The sequence below is a fragment of the Daktulosphaira vitifoliae genome, unplaced genomic scaffold (genome assembly GCF_025091365.1).
Source record: "Daktulosphaira vitifoliae isolate Bord-2020 unplaced genomic scaffold, ASM2509136v1 Scaffold_1, whole genome shotgun sequence".
Classification (NCBI taxonomy): domain Eukaryota; kingdom Metazoa; phylum Arthropoda; class Insecta; order Hemiptera; family Phylloxeridae; genus Daktulosphaira; species Daktulosphaira vitifoliae.
The window spans coordinates 26,900,641-26,916,691 of record NW_026099572.1 but is presented as its reverse complement, the minus strand read 5'-3'; the positions used below and the strand labels follow the sequence as shown (position 1 = coordinate 26,916,691).

The 16,051-nt window shown below is 25.3% G+C and overlaps 3 protein-coding genes across 3 annotated transcripts in view; 1 reads left to right on the top strand and 2 right to left on the bottom strand.

Moving 5' to 3' along the window:
• Nucleotides 1-216: 216 nt before the first annotated feature.
• Nucleotides 217-580, top strand: LOC126905325 (vesicle transport through interaction with t-SNAREs homolog 1B). Its single transcript, XM_050684917.1, has one exon. The coding sequence runs from the start codon at nucleotides 217-219 to the stop codon at nucleotides 526-528; it is 312 nt and encodes a 103-aa protein (XP_050540874.1). The 3' UTR covers nucleotides 529-580.
• A 108-nt stretch (nucleotides 581-688) lies between these two features.
• Nucleotides 689-2,038, bottom strand: LOC126909889 (DNA-directed primase/polymerase protein-like). The gene is made up of 3 exons (XM_050692329.1): nucleotides 1,616-2,038; nucleotides 889-1,069; nucleotides 689-813 (listed from the first exon to the last, which is right to left on the bottom strand). Exons 1-3 carry the CDS (start codon nucleotides 2,036-2,038, stop codon nucleotides 689-691), a joined length of 729 nt encoding a protein of 242 aa, XP_050548286.1.
• Nucleotides 2,039-7,850: 5,812 nt separating this feature from the next.
• Nucleotides 7,851-16,051, bottom strand: part of LOC126896904 (ubiquitin carboxyl-terminal hydrolase 16) — a 13,874-nt gene continuing 5,673 nt past the window's right edge. Inside the window, exons 5-15 of the mRNA XM_050670072.1 lie at nucleotides 15,119-15,291; nucleotides 13,699-13,847; nucleotides 13,227-13,367; nucleotides 12,907-13,116; nucleotides 12,350-12,595; nucleotides 12,137-12,290; nucleotides 10,600-10,985; nucleotides 8,750-9,017; nucleotides 8,503-8,690; nucleotides 8,215-8,316; nucleotides 7,851-8,149 (exon numbers count right to left, since the gene is read on the bottom strand). Of these exons, the coding sequence (XP_050526029.1) occupies nucleotides 7,934-8,149; nucleotides 8,215-8,316; nucleotides 8,503-8,690; nucleotides 8,750-9,017; nucleotides 10,600-10,985; nucleotides 12,137-12,290; nucleotides 12,350-12,595; nucleotides 12,907-13,116; nucleotides 13,227-13,367; nucleotides 13,699-13,847; nucleotides 15,119-15,291 (2,233 nt within the window). The 3' untranslated portion in view covers nucleotides 7,851-7,933. The remainder of the gene's footprint in view (nucleotides 8,150-8,214; nucleotides 8,317-8,502; nucleotides 8,691-8,749; nucleotides 9,018-10,599; nucleotides 10,986-12,136; nucleotides 12,291-12,349; nucleotides 12,596-12,906; nucleotides 13,117-13,226; nucleotides 13,368-13,698; nucleotides 13,848-15,118; nucleotides 15,292-16,051) is intronic.

Here is a 16,051-nt window from a genome sequence, read left to right as displayed (position 1 = left end):
AGTAAATTTAATTACTTTTATAGAAATTGCATTGATTCGATCAACTAGAGTGAGAAAATAAATACATAATTACAAGACAAATCTGAAGTATTATCCCGCAGAAGTTGATACTATTCATTTAAACTAATTTGTTAGTTTATTTTCTACATGTTTTTAGTAATTAAAATATGTTATTTATAAAAATTGTAGTAAGCTATCATATTTATTTTAAGAATAATGGACTTGTTTGAAGAAAATCAACAGATACTACTACGTACAAATGATAGATTAAATAACATAAAAACTGTCGCATTAGAAACTGAAGAAATTGGCAGTGCTATAGTTCAAGAATTAGGAGAACAACGTAGTACATTAAGTGGTGCACGAGATCGTCTAGAAAATATTGACAATTCTAGACAATCATCTCATCGTTATATAGCTGCTATAAATAGACATGTATTCCATGATAAGTTACTTTTGTACCTTGTTATCATTGTAGAGTTTTGTAGTCTTCTTGGTCTTATTTATTTAAAATACATAAAAAAATAACAATAACACATTTAATTAATAATTATAAAATAATTATCATTAACATATAATTATAGAATGCATTTTATTTTATATTTTTACACAATAAAATATTATAGTAATAAAATATATAATTATTTGAAGTTACTTTTGAAATAAAAATTTTACATAAGAAACAAAATCATTCATTTATAAAAACAGTATTAGCTACTTCCAATAATTTACTATCTGATAAATTGTCAATTGAAGTTTTAGCATATTCAAAGTATATTTCATCTGGTAATTTTGTACCATTTGATTTATACCCTTCACAATCAGGATCATAACATTTTTGGTACCAAAACATTTCATTTAAATCAACAATATATTTAACATTATTACTTTTATGCTGTCTCTTTACATTTCCACAATAACGATTTTTTATAATGCTATACACAAGTTTGTTGGCAGATGGAAAATAGTGATATCTAAATATCTTGCCAGGAAATATTAAATTAGAAATAAATTTATCAATTTTTGGGTAAGGTGATTGTGAATATGATGAATGACATTCACTTTGGTCCTCTTTGTTAAAACAAACATTAAACTTTTCCTGATATATTTCACTACAAGTATTTGTGAAATTTAATAATAGTTTTTTGTCACATCCATAAGTGACTAAGGACTTTAAAAATATGTGTTTATCAAAACAATCGGTACAATGTGCTTTTTCAGGCAATTCATACTTATTTGTTTTACTGAGTACTAAGGGAACATTTTTATTCAGTTTAGATGATTTGTAAATCCTAAAATTTCTATTTCTAGTATATACACATTCATCACAAAATAATCCTTTATTTGTTTTTAAATTGAATAAATCATTTATGGTAATTCCATCATAAAAATAGTTTTGATCATCTGAATTTAAATCTTCCAGGAACATTTTTTTTATTTCTCCACAAATAAATTTAACAAAATAACCAGCTTGTATATTATTTGAAAACACTATATTTGGAAAAATCAAATGATGACTAAATTTGTCTGCAGTAGATGAGTCTAAATCAAGAATATCTCTTTCGGAACATTCCAAGTCAAATTTCTGTTTAATAAATAATTTTATAATTTTTACGAACGTTTCTAACATTTGAATACCATTTGAATTAAGATTTTCTTTATATTCAAACTCTATATCAAAATACAATTTACAAGGATGGTTTTCAGTAATTATTTCATATGTATGTCTTTTGTTAAAAGGCCTTATAGAGTCATAATACCAAAACGTTTCGGGATGGGCAACCATAAAAGCTCTTTGACCAGTGCTTTGTTCATAAGTAAATGTCATACAACCATTTGCTTTGATTGATGCATACTTAATAGCTTCATGTTGTCTTGGAAAGACTTTCCAACCAATTGGTGGACCTTGTAATCGTTTTATGTTAAGAAAATGACATTGCTCACGTCTTACCTTACTTAATGAAGATAAAGATGGAGATGTTATTTCACTATTATGTTTGCGACTTCCATAAAAATTAGTAGTTGTCAAGCCTGACATTATTCGAGAAGTTAAAATACTCTAAGCATTTAAATTTCTTTGATACAATCCTTAGTTAAAATCATATTAGCATCAAAAATGTATGTAAACACTTTAATATAAATATATTAAAAACAATTTACGTACTTCTTAATTATATTAGATGATGTGATATAAAATCTATTAACATTAATTATTGATATATGATTAAAACTGGCGCGAAAATATTAAAACTATACTACCACAGATTAAATACACATAGATAGGCCACGGCAATCAAATAATTGGCAATCGATTTTTTGTTAATTTATACCTGTAGAGATAGCCCTATATATCCTCTGAAGAAATATTAAATATTTAATAATAACTGTCCGGCCTATTGATAAATAGTAGCCGCGATTATCAATGTACGGCTATCATTGCTAGCGCAAATTAAGATAAGAACCAGTTATTATTAAAAAGCAATTGCATGTATCATTCAAATGAAACTTTTCCTTATAAATACGAATTTAATAAAACATAATGTGTTTTTTAATAGATGAATATTGATTTATATTTGACTTCTCTTACATTATTAGTGTTTAGGATCTTAACTTATTGTATAACAATTTTCTCCCTATCGATTTGTCCACTGTCATGATTTTTATTTGGTGTTTAATTTCTTAAGAGGACGTTATACAGCCAATTTTAGAGCGTTAAAACATATCTTCTTAAAATGAATTTTACACACTAAATACTGCACTTAGAGCAATTACACCCATATAAAAACGAAAGAAAACAATATTTTAGAGATGATCTCATATGCGTTTTTGGATATATTGTATAAGGAGTTATAATTGATTGAAGTTTAATAAAAAAAATACATTTTCAAATTCAATTATCAAGCTTAATATTAGATTAATCCCAAAATGGGTATGATATTGTCTTCGAAATATTGTCCTCTTTCAATTTTTTAATAGGTGTTAAAGCTCTAAATTTAATACAGAGTGAGTAAAATGCATTCTTTTAAGATTATTTTTAGACGACTTTTGAAATATTTTTTGTCAACTTGTGCTGCCCCTATCGGTTATATGACCCCAAGAACGTTATCGATATTTTTTAAAATAATTTCGTTAACACTTGCGGATTAATTTTAATATGCCGGCACTCAATGTTTGAATTGTTATTACTTATCAGTATTTTAGATTCGATGCGAAATCGAGAAGATATTAATTTTACTAGGAAGTTTTTTTTTTGTGTCTGTTACCACTTTTTCTCAGCTCTCACTGAAACGATTTCTTTCACCGATATGTCAAAAGATCAAAACTCGTATCTAGTCGAAGACATTACCCTCAAAAATTGCCATAACTTTTTTAAAAATCACCAAATCAATATAACTTTTTTTTTTATAGATGCTTGATGTCTTTATTATATTAATTTTTGAAAAAGTTATGGCAGTTTTAAGTAACATATTGACATAGAATAAAGTTCATAAGACATAAGAAATTAAGCTTATTAAAATTTTTTTATTTTTTTAAAGTCGAAAAAGTAATTTTAAAATTTGAGTTAACTTAAATACTCAATTTTATCAAGCGACAAAAGCATCGAACAATTGCCGAATCGGTAACACTTCTGTCATTCATGCTTACGGTACGAGGTTCAAATCCGTCTGTGGCTATCAATATTTTGCATTTTTTTTGAGTTGGAATACAATTTTCAAAATCATTTGATATTTATCTTATTTAGATTCAATAACTTTAATAAATATAAAGGATCCTATCACTATAGTCTCCCCTCGTGAGAAGAAATTTATATTCATGTTAATATTATTTTACTATGTGGTTCTTTTGTGGCTACGATTTATTTTGCCAACCCTCACTAGACCTACTTTTTTCAACGATACGTCAAATGATTCGTATTTAGTTTAAGTTATTACTCTTAAAAATCGAAAAAATATTCCTTATTCAAATAAAAAGTAGCTTAACCAGCTTTTTCCATACAAACAATTAAAATCATTAATTTCTAATATTCATAAAGTATTTATTTTCGAATTAGATTTGATATGATAAAAGTATTCAACTACAAAAGTAAATAGTTATACTTTGTAATTTTTTAAATATATTTGTGTGTGCTACTACCAGTCTATAATATTCCAATTTTTTTGTAACATGTTGCTATATAAATCATAAATTTAAAAAAAAATGATTTTTAATTTCAACTGAATTTAACGATGGATTTTTACAATTATAATCAAATTTTATAATACGCACAATTGAGTAAATCTTTTTAACAACTTTTTTTTTATTGGTTTTTTAGATATATAATCATTAAAATTAATTAAATTATGAATATTTCCATTGTAGAATCTTTTTAAACGCCAAAAGTTAATTAGAAATGATTACTATGATTTTTATTTAAGTGATCTATTACGATAAAAATGTAAAAAAATCTAACTTTTCTGATAAATGTATTGTAAATAGTAATTATAAAATTCCCTGATTGTATATTAATCTTAACAATTTCATTTTTTTTATTTAATAATATCAATTTCAAACTTGCAAGTTGAGCTAAATATTATGGTAATAAATTAATTTTTTTTTTATTAAAACTTTCACTTTAAAGGACAATAAAAAGTAGGTTCAAAATTATTACTTTTAACATATTAAAAATCAAAATGAATAATAATTTGAAAACAATTAATTTTAAAAATTATATAATATATAATTAAAATAATTACTAATCTGGGTATAATTAAGGAAATTGAAGTTAATGTTGCTTTTGTAATTATTCATTAATTTTTTTAAATTAAACACTATCTACAGATTTGCATATAAGCGTTTCTTATGATAGTGATTTTAATCACTGTCAGATTAAATCTATACTGGACCCAACTATGCAACGTCTCCACTATGCCGCGACCCCACTGTGCTGGGTTTTTTTACATAAAATTAAACAATATTAATTACCTATAACTTTAATCTTAAACAATTTTTTATCTGACTTTTTTCTCGTTTGCTATCTACGAATTTACCACTGAATTTTTAACATATTTTTCAAAATGTCTGAAAAAATTCAGAGTTCTACGTAAAATACACCAATAAAAAATTAATTTATTAACAATATACTCAATAGACATTATACTCTAATACATAACAAAGAAAATGATATATTATTTTGTAATAATGATAAAAAAATGAAGAAGTTTTGCGCAATTGAAAAATAAAATATATTTCCTAATATCAGTTTTTTAATTCGATGCTTTAATTTTGTAGAATTACTCACAATATTACTTTTCATAACAAAATTTCGATTTTTTAAATAACTTATGATTATTTCATATAGTTTTATTGGGATATTTTTAAATTGGTCCTTAGTAATACACTATTGGCCCCATTACTGTGATGTTATGTAGGTTTCTTTGCGTGAATTGAATTCTATTGTCAGCTATTTAGAAAACTGACGTTGACGCTTATGATAAACACGCTGTGCTGGTTATGATACAGGTGTCTGAAACAGTCCCTGTATCACACAAACCTCCAAGTGGATGGTGTTCCCTCACCGTTCCTGAGGTTCGCTCTCCACATTTCTTTTTGGAACCGTGGAGAGGTTCCCCTCATTTATGTTCGGCCACAGTACACTATTATTCTTATTTGTTTATTACACTCTTGTGCTCAAAGTTCTCGTGCCCTTGCTCGCCACCAGTGATTAGGCCCTGACCATCACTAAATAACTTCATTGTCGTAGTCGCTTTTCCGCCGTCTGTTTTCATGTCATTACGTGCCTGGATCTACACTCGTGATACTCAGATGTTCGACACCATTACCACAAGATCTCATACAATCCATACATCACAATCAAGAACTTCATCTATTGAGATGAATTTTTATATTATTTTTCAATGTTATTATTTGTGATTAACTAATTTGTTTTATAACGCTTCGCCGGCTATTAGTATTTAAGAGTTTAAGATAGTCTTTGAAGATTTTCTAATATATGTGGTTATTAATTATTTAATTATTGTCTACTCTCCATACTAATTGGATGTGTGGCGGTTAGCCGTCATCTACCCAGGTGACCTCTTTCCCGCTTCAACAATAGCCATTTTTAAAAAATTATTTAATTTTGTAGTTAAAACCCATTATTATATCAAACTATCTAAATGAGAAAAAAAATTTCTAACTCAAAAATCTTTGTTAAGTTTTTTAAAATAATATCAAATACAAAACAGAGAATTATAACAAAAAAAAACCCAGCACAGGGGGATCGCGGTACAGTGGTGACGTAGCATAGTTGGATCAAGTATAATGATATCTGACCGATTAAAATCACTATAAAAAAAAACGCTTCAACGCAGATATTTAGATAGTATTTAATTTAAAAAAATTGGTGGATTATTCCAAAAGCTATATGATCAGCTAGTTCCTTATTAACATCCTGATTAAGATAAAGTATGTCAAATGAAAAAGTGATTATTAAAAAATATTATGTCTCATAAAAAAATTGTGTTGATGTATGGATCAACTTTTTAATAAGTTATAGCATTATAAAATTAAAATAGTAAAAAATAAAATCGAGAATTTTCACACAAAAATAGCATTCGGTAGCCGTTTTCACCGTGAAGACAAAATAAAGTCCGAATTTTTTTTTTCCATAATAAAGTATATTATATTAGCTTTCATAAAAGTGTCAGACTTTCCGGAACACTTTCAAAAGTTAAGTTGAAAAAGTTGTCATTTTAAATCCCCTTTTGTGGGCAGGTAAAGGGTTAAATTTATAAAAAAATATATCAAATGATAAGTAAAGACATCAAGCATCTATAAAAAAAAAAAAATTATATTAATTTGTTCTTTTTTGAAAAAGTAATAGTTTTAAGTTGTAAGAAAAATTTTTTATCGAAAATTAGCGATTTTTAAATTTGTAATTTTTTTGGAGGTTTCCTTCATTTACGGGGAACGAGGGAAATTTTTTCAATTTTTGAGGATAATGTCTTCGACTAGATACGATTTTTTGACGTATTGTTGGAAGAAATCGGTTCGGGGAAAGCTGAGAAAAAGTGGCGACAGACAAAAGAAAAAAACATCATAGTAAAATTAACACCTTCTCAGATAATGCAATATTGTTTATGGCATACTATGCAGGATAGAGTCGAACGATTGTACTCATTTTAGAGATCGTATATATTGTTACAGGATATGTTTCCATTAATTCCTATTCCGAATACACTAAAATTATGTGAAAATAATTTTTTCTTGTTTTATGAAGAATTTTTTAAATCAGCAGTTGATAATAAAAATTTATTTTTTATACAATTTTAATTGTCCTTGTAGTTATTTAGATTATAAAAAATATGATAAGGTAAACTAAAGTGATGATTATATAAAGGTTAATTAGTAAAAAAAAAAAGTTATTTCTGATGTAATTATTTAATTATGTAAAATGGTATGTAATTATTTAAGAAATGTTACTAAGGGGTGTAGGAGTTTCACAGTTGTCTAAAATCAAAATTAGCAGGTTTTAACTTGGACCTTCCAATTTAAGACAAGGAACATATTTAAAATTTCTCTTCTTTATGTTTTAAATCTAATAGATTTCAAATTTAATAATATTTTTTAAATTTACCAAATAATCAGTTTTTTTATGTCATAAAATTACATATTGAGTGCGTTCAAAAAGCTTTAGGACAATAAAATTTTACCTAAACAAATAAAGAGGTTTTAATGATACATATCACCATAGTTTTAAGTTATTTATTAGATACCATTATTTTAAAATTAAATTAAATTAAAGGAATTTATCAAAAAATATTCATCAACAAAATAATTATTTACAACAACTTGAGTTTTTAACTCGAAGATATACAAATAAAATAAAATTTATTGATAAAACGATGTTATCATTGAAAATCTGAATTTTTTTTATCAATGATGTACAATTAAATTATAAAATACGCTCATAAAACAATAAGTATGCCTGACAACTCTGGACATCATTAGGTGATGCAGGTCTAACAGAACTATCACTGATATAATACCAATTACCATTTGGCGCTAAATGAGAAACATCTTCATTACCATCAATTATTTTAGACGGTAGAGATTTACAGCCTTCTAAAAAGGAATTTCGATAACTGTCATCCTTTACTTGATCTCGCACCTAATTATTAGTAAAAAATTTCAATTATGTGTTCATTATAAAAATATTTATGAATAAAAATATACTTTAACATAAGCAACATAATGTCCTCCATGTAAGAAGCCACTGTGTTCTACAACTCCATACAAAGAGTATAAAATTCGATTTTGACCAGGACTAAGCTTATCCTGAAAATAATTTTTAAAGAATATTACACTATCTATTTAACACTAAAAAAAATTTGGCTTTTACATTGTTTGGAAATTATGAAATTCTCATACCTTTATTTCTATAGCTAGAACTTTTCATTTTTTTATAATAATTTTGATTTCATAAATAAATAATTATGTTTATAAGATAATAATTTAGCTTACTTGACATTTAACAGAACAATAAGGAGCAATATCCAACACCCATGGAAATGAAACATCTCTAGCCAACTTTTTAGTAGTAGAATACCACATTTGAAATCTTTTTAAATGCAAGATTAAAATAGCTGGAGGTGAACTGATCAACATTTGTTTAGTGCTTTGGCGATAAATTGTTTTTTCTTCATTAGTTTCTTAAAATCAATTTAATAAAAATTAAAATAAACTCTAATTGATTAAATTAAAAAATTACTTTGTTTATGTTGTTCAGTGCATTTTTCACAAGATACTTTATTATTACCAGTCATTATTTCAGACGCAGTAAATTGATTAAGACATGTTAATACAGAGCATTCACCTTCTTTGCATTTAGGCCGTGGTTGCAAAGTTGCTTGAGGGCATTCTCGAGAGAAATCACCACCATCTTCATTATTTTCATCTTCTTCACTTTTTGAATCATCAAATAAATCACCATCATCACTATTGTTATCACTCACATTTGGTGTAGGATTATTACGTTCCTAAAAAATATTATTTTAAATAGTATAAAAAACAATAAGAGGTTTAACAGTCTTTGAAAGACTGATAGTTCTTAATTTTAAAGTATTTAAATACTATTTTAGTTTCTAAATACTTTCAGAAAAATGTGTTTGGAATACTAATTATTTTTCAAATTAAATGCATTACTTTTATTGTATACTTGAGAAAATTAATGATAAAATCGTAAAACATTTTATGTTTTACAGATAACTACTGTAAATTATTATAATAATGGAAACTTAGTAGTAACTTTTCTCTTTCTTTTTCCCTGCCTTAATCTGAACAACTAGTGTCAACCACTCTTCTCTTAAACTTCTACTTGACATGATCTCCCAAATCATCCGTCTTCATATCATAATCAATAACATCCCTCCATCTCTTTTTTGGTCTTCTTCCCTCAACATTCATTTACACAACTGTTTTTACAGCTTTCGATTCCTCTCACCTAATAATATTACTAAACCATCTAAATCTATTTTCATTCATTTTATCCATGATCGACTTACTCCTTATCCATACTTCTTCTTATATCCTAAAATCTTCTGTTACACCACCCACATTTCTACCCTGTTACAAGTGTTATCATAAAAATCTTCTATTATATTAGTGGACCTTTTCGGGATTCCTCTTTTCATTAATGCCCACTTTAAAACCTCTCTTGATACTCTATTAGTACGCTTTCTTCAAATCTATAAATAGTCAGTTTTTTCTTATTTTCCCTATATTTTTTTCTATTAGTTGCCTCACACAAAATAATGGCTCCATTGTTGACTTACCAGGCATTAATCCAAACTGGTTTTTAGATACCGATGTCTCATTTCTTATTCTCTTATCTATTACCTTTTCCCAAATTTCACACAAAAAACTGGCTGAATCTAGTAGTAACTATTTACTATTTTGATACAGTTTCTATTCTATTAAAAAAAACTTATAAATATATGAACTTTTAAAATATTAAAAATTGTGTATAATAAATGCTACACACCTATGAATAGAATATATTATATATATTAACTAAAAAATTTGAAACTTTTAAGTTTAATAGCTAATAAACGGATTAAGTTATATTGATATCTAAATGTCACTTACTGTTAAAAAAAAAATTCTACAATTTTATTAAATTGAAAATGTGTTCTCATTTGAACAAAAATAATTGATACCCTTCCAAAGAATAAGGGATGAATCTAAAAAGTACTTAACAAACAAATCAAGAATAATACGTAACTAAAAATAACTAATTTTTTTTTTTTTAAATTATTAATAATCTGTAAGTAATTAAGTGTGTACAAATAATGTTGTCTATGAGCAAAAATAGCAACATAATTCAAAATTATTCATTTTTCTGATAGTAATATGGATAAAAAATACTGAATTTTAAGTTAGGAAAATGTCAAAATTATAAGAAAATATGGAAATAGTAGATTTTACAACAGTTTTGCAGAAAACTTATTGACCTTTAATTAGTATGGAATTATTTATTTATATTTTGCATTCCTGTAATTTTTTTTTTCAAGTAATGTAACTATTCTGGTGAATAAGCAATATATAAAAATGAGCATATACTTGATTTTCATTAGCACTGTCAGTTCCAACATCCATATAATCTGGACTAACATTAGCACGCATTGAATCAAGAGATGATCCATGTGGTGAGCCTGGACTGTTCACTGGACTTCCATGAAGACCAGAATCTAATTCCATTGGTTTTTCTAACTCTGAAGTTTGTTCAGCATTTAATTGACGATCAGGATCACCTAATGTATGAGTATTATTCATAAGAGTAGTAAGTTCAGATATGCTTGGAGAAGGGCTAGTAACATTAGATGGTTGTTTCTCAGAGCCATAACCCGATTCTGGATTATGTTTATTTTCATTTTTCCAATCGGACATTTCAACTTCATTTGTTTCAATTTCCATGTTATCTTCAACATCAGCATCATTGAAAGCAACTAAAAACAATTTATTTTTCCCATGGTAGTTATTTATTTTTAATAAATAAAAATATTCAGGACATTTAAGTATTCAAAAGACCTTTAGGCATGAGAATATTTTACGAAATTTTAAGATCTAAGGCATACCACTTATCTATATTTATAAATTACACAATATCTTTGAACCTAAATCTTGACTCTAATAGATTATTAAATAAATTGTGTTAAAAATATTTATTTATTAATAATCCTTGTAAAAATTACGATGTACACAAATTAGTTGTATAATATTATTATTTAACTTTCTAGTGGTCATGTTTTGTAACATGTACATCAGTTCATTTTTATTATCTAAAAAACCCCATTAAATGTATTTAATTAAAAATATGTATTAATTTTAAAAAATTTTCAATAAATTAATTATTTTAAGATTTATGATTAATTAATTATCAAAATTATAGGTTTAGAGTATATAATAAGATATATTAAAAATAATACCTCTAACTTTTTTTTATTTAATAATTTTTAATAAAAATGTACTCAGAAAGTTTTATTTATTTTATATTAATATAGTAAATACTAAGAGTTAAAAATTATTTTTAAACTATTAAATGGAAAAGGGACTACAAAAAGTATGACTGGTTGATAAATTATTTTGTATTTTTACTTATAGAGATATTAATATTAATTAAGATTTATAAAAGGTGAAGAATTGGTGTTTAGCAATGCTCTTTTTTTTATTATAACACACAAACTATATTAGGTTAAGGAATATTAATAAACCGGTTGTTAACTAGTCAAAATTTTTTTAGTCCATTCTCTATTTAATAGTATAAAAATAGTTATAAATTACAGTTTAACATTCAAGTTACAATCCCCCATCAAAAACACACTCTCAGAAATAATATTTTATAATATTTACTATGTTATATTAAAACAAGTAACTTTATTCAGTTAATTTTTATTAAAAAATCATTATTTAACAAAAAATATTTGATATAGTGTTCTTAATAAATTACACTGTATTCTTTAATAATAAGTTTTAATAGTTTATTATAAATCTTATTATAATTAATACTCAAAAAATTACATAAATATGAATAAATATTTTTCTTTATATAATGAAAAATTCAGGAGAGTATTTTTAATAAATAAACAAGATATATTACCTAAATTATCCTGTACTTTATTATGAAATTGTTTACGTTCATAATTCTTTCTTCTTGATTGCTTATGAGCAATTTTACGATCTTTTTTAGTTTGATGTTTAGACTGACTGTAATTTTCATTGTCTTTTTTATGAGAAAATGGTGGAGGTGAAGCCTATTCAATTGTTGGGGATATGTTTAATTATTATAGTTAAGAGTTGAAAATAAATTTACTTTATCTGCTGTTATTGGTAAGCTTAAATCAAGAAAACTTTCTGTAACTTCTGACATATGACCACATGTTTGACATTGAACAACACTTAACAGTTGACCTTTAAAAACATGATCTGGGCGTAAAAGTATTAATTGTTGTAACTTTTTATTCATCTCTTTGATCTTTTTAGTTTTTTCTTCATTAATTTCACTTGGATCAGATCTCATGGATAAACCATAATGATGAATTATTGATCTTTGATAACGCTAAATTAAATAAAAACATATTATGTATTTAAGATTAAAAATGCCAAATGTAAGTAACTTTGTAAAGCAATTTTTAGTATTACAATTATATTAAAATGCTATTATAATGACTTGTTTTATGTGTTTAAAAACCATTGTAGCTATTAGATAAATAAAAAACAGTTAAAATTTTTATTACATAAATTTTTTTAAAAGATGGTAAATTTTTAACTATCATATTAATTTTGTTATGGAAAATATTATATAATCTAAATTAACTAATAAAATAATTAAATAACTTTTTAAATCTACTCTATTCTTACTGAATTTACCTTAAGGTCATCGTCACGCACAGAATCTAAAAGATGACGCAAAAGTTCATGAGAATCATGTTGACTATAACCTATAAACATTTTGCATTTTTTTCTTAATGAATCTAAAAGAGCATTTGGAGTAAATACAGATTCTCTTTCATTTGTTATTTCAACTAAAGTTGTATACAAATTTTCTGTCAGGGAACTCCATTTATCAAGTTCTAAATTCTAAGAAAAAAAAGACAAAAACACAAAATATATTAATATATGGGTTTAAATTTAATATATTAAAAATAAAAAATTTGATAAAAACAAAATTACATGAAATTTTTACTTACTAATTTTTCATCATCTAATATTAATGTAACAGATTCTCCTGGTTCACTTATGTCTTTTAAGACTTTTCTTAGAAAAGGAGTTTGAGCAAGGCATTGTAGTACCGAGTTATAGAAACACGTATTACCTAAATTATTTAACCCCTAAAATATAATTTTATGTTAATGAAAATACATGTGTTATTAATATGATTCAATTTATTTTATTTAAAATTAATTTTAAATTGCAACTAGGGCGGTAAGGGGCTTTTCAAATTTAATAGTTAGCAACTACAAAAACTGTTCGAAAATTATATTAGAGCTTGTCGAAAACAAATTTTAGAGAAATACACATTTTATTTTTTTTGAAATTATATCTCAAATAACTTAATATTAAAATCTTATTTTTCAATAAATTGAACTTCACCTAAAATTTGACTTATTCAAATTCATCAAAATATAATAACAAACAATATATTAAAATTAAATGTCTTACTCTAGGCCTTTTTGATCGAACATTATTTATAATAGTATTAGGTAATTTAAAAGATTTGGTAGATAAAAGAAGTTCATCATTATCATCATCATCCTCATCATCATCTTCATCAGATTTAGATAAACCATTGCATGTTTTTGGTGGACTAACTAAAATTTAAAAAACTATATTATAAAATTTGAAAACGAAAATTAAAAACCCAGCACAGGGGGGTCGCGGCACAGTAGTGACGTGGCATAGTTGGATCAAGTATAATGATATCTGATAGTGATTAAAATCACTATCCAAAATTAACGCTTCGATGCAAATCTTTAGATAGTGTTTAATTTTAAAAAAATTAGTGTTTTATTCCAAAAACTACTTGATCTGCTGGTTCCTTATTAATATCTCGATTAAGATAAAGTATGTCGAATGAAAAAAGGTTTATTAAAAAATATTATTTCTCATAAAAAAATTGTGTGGATCCATAAACTTTTCAATAAGTTATAGCATTATAAAGTTAAATGTAATATAAATAATAAAATCGAGAATTTTCACCCAAAAATAGCATTCGATAGTCATTTTCACCATGAAGACAAGTCCAGAGGTCAAATTTTTTTTTTTCAAATTAAAGTATATTACATTAGCTTTAATTTAAGATATATATAAAAGTGTCAGACCTTCCGGAACATTTTCAAAAGTTAAGTTGAAAAAGTTAATTTTTTGTGAAAAAGTTGTCATTTTAAATCCCCCCCTGTGGGCAGATAAAGGGTCAAATTTACAAAAAAAATATACCAAATGATAGGTAAAGACATCAAGCATCTATATAAAAAAAAATTATATTGATATGTTCATTTTTGAAAAAGTTACGGCAGTTTTTAGTAAAAAAAATTGAAAAAATTTCGAAAATTAGCGATTTTTAAATTTGTAATTTTTTTGGAGGTTTCCCCCATTTACGGGGAACGAGGGAATTTTTTTCAATTTTTAAGGGTAATGTCTTCGACTAGATACGATTTGTGATCTTTTGACGTATCGTTGAAAGAAATCCGTTCGGTGAGAGCTGAGAAAAAGTGGTAACAGACAAAAAAAAAAAAAAAAACACATCATAGTAAAACCAATACCTTCTCAGCTTCGCATCGAAGCTAAAAAAAGAAAATCAAAGTTTTTCTAGCAAATTGGTTTGAAAATCAAACTAGTACAATTAAAGAACACAAGGAATTTATTTCATAATGATACAAAAAATGTTTCCATGAAAATTATTAAAATTGATGATTGGTTCAAGTTTGATTATATATATGGATTGTTCAGTTTGACTAAATAATAATGATAATTCATTCAGGTTTTATTAAAAAAGTAAAAGTTTGGGATGACCCCAAAATTCAGAATTTGTATTAACACCAAAAATTATTGTTAAATAGATTTAGAAATATGGTTTTGTTACTTGAGTAAATATTGTCATATTGAGCATCTGCCTCTGTTGCACAACCTTGCACTTGAATTTCATCCATTTTATGTTTACCAGCTTGTGTCTCTTTCATAAGCCTAATTAAATTTAATACTCCTTGAAGTTTTTTTGAATTAGCTGGTTTAAGTTCTTTTTTGCAATCACTACAACTAAATGCAAAGTAATAATTAAAAAAATAGCTTGTTTCTTCAAATTTAATAAAGTCTAAATAGTTAAGTTATATTAACATAAACTTATTCAAATAAATTTTTATAATTTTAAGTATTCTATAGAAGTAAATTAAATAGAGTTTATAAATATTTAAGATTTACTAAATTATTTTTACTAAAAAAAAATTATTGGAACAACTTTAAACCTATATGCCAAAGGTAAACTATCATAATTTCTTCACTTGTGAAATCAAATTGACTTATAATAGTTTATTTCTGAGGTATAAAATAAAATAAAATAATTTTTTTTATTATTTTAAATATCATCAAATATCGTATTATATTTGCCTAAAAATCAAAGAAAAAAAAACCCAGCACAGGGGAGTCGCGGCACAGTGGTGACGTGGCATAGTTGGATCAAGTATAATGATATCTGACAGTGATTAAAATCACTATCAAAAAAAAAAAACGCTTCGATGCAAATCTTTAGATAGTGTTTAATTTTAAAAAATTTGTGGATTATTCCAAAAGCTTCATAAACTGCTAGTTCCTTATTAAGATAAAGTATGTCGAATGAAAAAGAGATTATTAAAAAATAGTATTTCCCAAAAAAAAATTATATTGATCAATAAACTTTTCAATAAGTTATAGCATTATAAAGTTAAAAATGTAAAAAATAAAATTGAGAATTTTCACACAATAATAGTATTTGGTAGCCATTTTCACCGTGAAGACAAAATAAACTCCGAAATTTTTTTTT